General features: G+C 34.4%; 1 protein-coding gene across 1 annotated transcript in view; it reads left to right on the top strand.

Moving 5' to 3' along the window:
- The window catches only part of LOC100179709 (coiled-coil domain-containing protein 89-like), a 10,332-nt gene extending 8,271 nt beyond the window's left edge, over positions 1-2,061 (top strand). Inside the window, exon 7 of the mRNA XM_002124692.5 lies at positions 1,527-2,061. Coding sequence (XP_002124728.2) covers positions 1,527-1,820 — 294 coding nt within the window. The 3' untranslated portion in view covers positions 1,821-2,061. The remainder of the gene's footprint in view (positions 1-1,526) is intronic.
- Positions 2,062-6,101: the final 4,040 nt, after the last annotated feature.

Consider the following 6,101-nt stretch of genomic DNA (forward strand, 5'->3'; position numbering starts at 1 on the left):
CATGCTGGACCCCATGCAAGTGCTCTTAAATGACGGGTGTAATGTTGTCCAACCTCAAGATCCTCAGATGCAGAGTAACCATCATTATACACCTGCTGAGCAATACAGGTTTTCCGTCTTTTCTTGTCGAGTTGACCTATTTCGAATTTGAATATTCATCCAGGCTTCTTCATGTTCGTCGGAATTTCTGGTGATTTCCTTTCCTTGAATAAGGTGGTGGTGCAGCTTGTCCATGCTTTTCTCTAATTCGTCTTTGATCATTTGCAATCGGTCAGAAGTTATACCCTCATGTGATCTTCTGTTCAAAATGCTCTCCCATTTTTCTACATCAAATGATAATGATTCCTTTCTGCGAACCCATTCTGATAGATCTGTCTGCTGTGACATATTGGCAGCTTAGCTTACTGCTGTAGGTAGATGATTGTTCAAGTGGTGCTGAAAGGTGCTTGTTCAGAAATGCTGTTGCAATGCTAATGCACGATAGTGCTATTTTCGATAATTATGTAGGATCCCGGGGGACCTTACTTTGTTGTAGTACACCTTTTCAACTCGATAATGCACACATTCATTACTTTTCCCCTTTATGTATTAACGGAGTGAATTGTTTTATATGTTATGCGTATGAACAGTGTGTGTGAACAGTGTGTGTGTGAACAATGTGTGTGTGCAGTGTGATTATCGAAAGTTAAAGCACTTACACAAATAGAAGCAGAAAGTAGATAATGGTTACATATGCAAGAAATTAGGGCGTTTACAAATACACAATGCAGTAATAGTTAATAATATACATAAAAAATGATAAGCTTACTGGCAGCTGCCGATCGCGCGTAGCACACAAAAAAAGAGGCTATCAAAACCACGTGGCTGGGTCACGTGAGGAAAATACAAGAGTGGATGAGAGGTGGGTCGGTCGTAACAATGTGCTTAAGAGTCCCATCTTCCCCCACCCTACTATATTCATATATGGTCGGTGTGCCCCTTTAAGATAATATGTTACATGTTTACTATCTACGCATTAAATTAAACTCTCTTTTTTAAAACTAAATCATTTCTTTATAAATATCATTATTAATAAAGGGACATACCAACAAAAATCGAATTCAAGCTTACGCTGCGAGTCAGCACTTTTTTCTCGCATTAACACAGTTACTTTTCAACCCTTTTTTAAAAATAGTTTGAAATACGCATGCAGACACATTAGATAAAAGTTTAATTTACTGTATTAGTCTAGAAACTAGAAACAGGCAAAGTTGAGTGACAAACGTTTCTATTTTTTGAAATGTTGCGCATGATGCTCGCGTGGTCACTTGAATTTCGAAAGTTCGACTTCACGCGATGTACTTCCACAAACTGGATTCCTTTTTGATGATACCATAGATCACATTATAGCATCTTTATCTATATATAAATTTATTTCGTTGGTATACTCTTTCAGTTTGTAGGTACGTGTTCACATTAACCGCGACTTCAAATTTTCTATTTAATCTGTACACGCAGGTAGTTCTAACAAGTTTTTTTTTCTAAAGTTGCGAAATGAAAACCAAGCTGTAAGAGACGAAAACCAGGAAGTGCGTTGCGAGAATCTGAAAGTTCGAGACAACAACCTTTCGTTGAGAGGAGAAAACGATCGCTTTAGATCTGTAAATGAAGCTCTACTGTCCGAAAACAAAAGATACACACGTGACACGTTGGAACTAAATGCCCGAGAGGATGAAATGCGCATGTTGGTAAATGTCATGCAAAGTTTGTTGGCTGGGAAGGGTGAAATGCGTAGCGAGAGCATCCGTGTGGATGAGCAGGCAGAGGAAGAGGATATTTGATTTAAATAAACTTAAAATAGTTTTGCCAAAATATACATTTTACTAAACTAACCCTTTTAAATACTGTAATCCCATACTCAACACCGGCCTTCAACAGTTGTTATTTAGCAAGAACTACCTCGTTAAGAGAAATTGAAAACTATGCTTTGATCACGTACAAAGATACCTGTTTTGTTGTTGGTCAGTGTAAAACATGATGGTATTTTTGAAATAAAATCGTTGTATATATGAACGTATCATATACGCAATTGTCCATTTATTTCTAATACGGCTGTGCTTTTATATATAGGTTGAAGTTACTTTATAAAAGAAGATGGGAAACTTTGTCAGGCAGGACTATTTTTCAACTTTCTTTTTATAGACCCCCATTTACTGATAATCAAGAAAAATAAAGTTACAGAATTATTCAACAGTATTATCACGACTTTATAAAAAGCGTCAAAGCCAATTACTCTTTTTAAATATTAAAAATGCGTGTAAAATAGAAACAGCATATTTTGAACAGGTAAAAAAGAGCGAAAGAGTAAGGTGCTCATTTTGAATGCTCGCTAAACAATAGTAAAGCCGAACTTATTTTGTAGTTTGCACGTGTGAACGTTTAAATTGTTTCCATGGCCTCGTAGAAAAACTTGAATACTCGTAGTTTGACTTTGTAAAATTAGTTTTATTTTTGTGAATAAAATGAAATATAAACCTGAGGGTTAAAATGACTTTAATTTGGAATAAAACAACAAAAATATCGTTTTACATTTATGTATTTAAAGTTTACATGGCAAAGAAATTAGCACAGTCGTTTATAACTACCACTGCCTGTTTTCCTCATATTATATATCTTAATTTTTCAGAAAACCAAAACTAGTTTTAAAACAAAAAAATAAACTGTACGAAATATTCAAGCTTATCTATCAAACTGGTTTAAACCCTTTAGGGACGAGATATATTTTAGGAGATACATTTTAGGTTTCTAGGTTAGGGGGTTAGGTGTTGATGGTTAAGGGGTTCGTGGTTAAAGGGGTTAGTAGTTAGTGGTTATAGGGGTTAGTGGTTAGCAAATGTTAGGTGGAACTGACATTTGTTGTGTAGATTATATATATTGATGTGTGTTTGTGTTATATGTATAGTAGGGTGGGGGAAGATGGGACACTTTGTTAGACGAAACTTTTTTTAATTTTTTTTTTACGGGCCCCCATTTAATGATAATCAGGAAAATAAGGTTACAGAATTAATTGACAGTATTATCACGACTTTATAAAACGCCCGTCAAAGCTGACTACTGTTTTTAAAGATTAAAAAACATATGTAAAATAGAAACAGTATACTTTGAACAGGTAAAAAAATGCGAAATAGTAAGGTTCTTTTTTTAGTGCTCGCTAAATCATAGTAAAGCCAATGATTTTTTTTAGTTTGCGTGTGCGAACGATTAAATTAGTTTCATAGCTTCGTAAAACAACCTTGAATATTTCGTACAGTTTGATTTTGTCTCATAAAACTAGTTTTAGTATTGTAAAAAAACACTGAGATATGCATGCACATGAGCATGAAGAAAATAGGCAGGGGTCAATATGACTTTAATTTGAGATAAAAACAACAAAAAATATCGGTTTAACGTTATATATATGAAGTTTACATGGCAAAGATACTAGAACAGCCTGTTAAACTCGGTAGGTTAACTACAAGTTGTAGAATACTGCTAATGTAAATATATTTCAATTTAGAGTCTTATCTTCCCCCACATTGTAGTTTTGTATGTTTTCATTGCCAAACTTTGAAAGATTTGCTTTTAATTTAGTAATTTATACCTCAGGGGTTATTCAACTATAAGATACTGATATGATAAAATGATAATATTTTGAAAATATATTCGAAATTGGGTTATTTGTACTTGGTGATGATTTATAAGAAGTGGCTTGTGCCAAAAACAGAGTAATAATATCCAATTTATAGCAAAAATAATTAAACTTTATTAATAGTTATTATCAATTTTCTGTTATTACAAGTCCATATACACTTGTGGGATACAATATTTACCACTCGTCGTTCAAACAATACCAACTGTTATGCAACAAGAGGTCACAGATCTAATGAATGAGCACGTTTTAAACTAATTAGCATAAGATAGTAGAGTCGGGAACATATCACGACACTGGAAAACTACAGTCGTTAAGAGTGGCACACTGATTTTCCCATACCTCGTGCCAGCTTTTGAGTTAAGCATGTTTTTTAGTAGGTTGCATATTTTAGGAGTATTTTTTATTTTTAAGCATGGCAGTGGTCATATGGATCCATTTTCGTCGAACAGTTGTTCTTGGTGTTGTTGGGTCCGTGAGTGGCCATATAGATTCTTTTTTCTTGAACAGTTGTTCTTGTTGTTTTTTTTGCGCGGCATTTTCCGCACTTAGCTCAATTCCTTATTCTATGATTTATTTTTTTCTATTAACTGAAATCAAATTGTAATAATTTTTTATAATTATTAGACCAAATTTTCAAATTTAAAACCGCATGATTAGCGATTAATTAACGATTACTTTCCTCGTGTACTTTAACATATCGGTTATAGTGTCAAACAAATTCGGTCAAAATGCCAACATCGTACAATTCTGCCGAGAACAGTTTACATCGTTAAACAAGGTTGCTACTTACTATACTCACCACTGTAGAGATGTAATATTTAACTGCGGATGATTTAATGGCCATTATTTGTTGTGTTTATAACAGTAAGCATTAACTTATTACGAATTCCTAAATAAATCCAACTTAATAGAACGGTAGGCCAATGTTTACATACTTTTACTTGTAGCAGCACTAGCAGAGTACCAGGAAACTGAAATTTGTGGTTACCTACATTTGTTAATGTTGTTACTTCAGTTGTTAACGTAGTTTACGCGAAGACTGACCTGAACCAATATTTATCTTTTCCCCGTACATTGTAAGTCATACTGTGCCTTGTCACCTCAATTTTCAAAACAATTGTGAGATAAAGTGTTTTGGCCCAAGTTTTATAGGTCACTACAAATTTTAACCTGCTGTTAAGTGTCTAGCCTAAAGAAACAACCAGGCCCATACCATGATCTATCATACTATTTAATGTAGTTTGTTTATGTTTAAAGCTGTGATTGTAAAAGCATTTTAATCACGTTACCCCAGATTTTGTTAAAATGTGAATCCTAGTACCAATCCTAAATCACCGTTTTGTTTTGTGCAATACTAGAGTTGTTGGGTGGTACCATTTAATAATGGGGTTGTACCTGTTAATTTATTCAATACATTGTTATTATACAATAATATGTTTTACTTTTTGTCATACATGTGGGGGGCGGCTAATGTTGAAGTTGTAGTTCGCGCTCCGCAGCCTCGCGACGACGCTGTTCCATCCTGCCCCTACGCACACGCTATCCGACTCCGCAACGCATTGCACACCGATGTATGACAGTTGTACGGCACATCTCAGTTTATTGTACGGTGAAAGTGCGACATCGAGCTTAGAGACAAAGTGAGAACAGCACGGTATTGCAAGCCCCGTACTGCCTCACAGTACAGGAAAGTGAAAGGTTTATATAACGAAAAACACGTGTAGCAAAACAAAAAAACGCGTCATTGGCATGTGGCAATTGACTGGCCTGGCATACACACAACTGGGTAATTGTTTTATTATCACGATTAGAATGACAGGAAAGTAGATGTTACGAAAGCAGCGAAACTGCATTCTATTCCATTCCTGTCATGCTTTTGTTTTTGCTATACAACGTTGCTTTATTTCAATCTTTATGTATTAGTATTAAATTTAGCTATCTTTATATCATTAAATCTGTGCTAGAGCACAATCAACTGCTACATACACAAATGAGATTTATAGTGAATTAATTAATGAAAATATGTGATATGCCAACTTTTATAAATGTAGACGAGACAGATAAAATGCATAGAACTGTATTTCACACAGCTTCTTTATATGTTATAGTATCCAAAATACTGATATATGTGTGCAGTTAAGTAATAAATGTGCAATAAGCTACTATACTTAAACATTTTATGTATTCTTTTTCAATTCTTTGTCAAACGGTAATGTCGCAACCCCCTATAGGTTTATTTGCAATATAACAGCAGTGGCGTCGATTTTAAAATAAACGTAGGGGTTGCGACATTATAACCTGTTAGCTGGAATTCGGTTTGTTAAACTTGTATAATCATGCGTTGTATAATCAATTCAGATTTAGAGTACACCTACTGTTTATTTTTTGCGACATTTTAATAAAAAAAAAATGCTACAGTCAATAGAATATT

The sequence above is a fragment of the Ciona intestinalis genome, unplaced genomic scaffold (genome assembly GCF_000224145.3).
Source record: "Ciona intestinalis unplaced genomic scaffold, KH HT000067.1, whole genome shotgun sequence".
Taxonomy (NCBI): domain Eukaryota; kingdom Metazoa; phylum Chordata; class Ascidiacea; order Phlebobranchia; family Cionidae; genus Ciona; species Ciona intestinalis.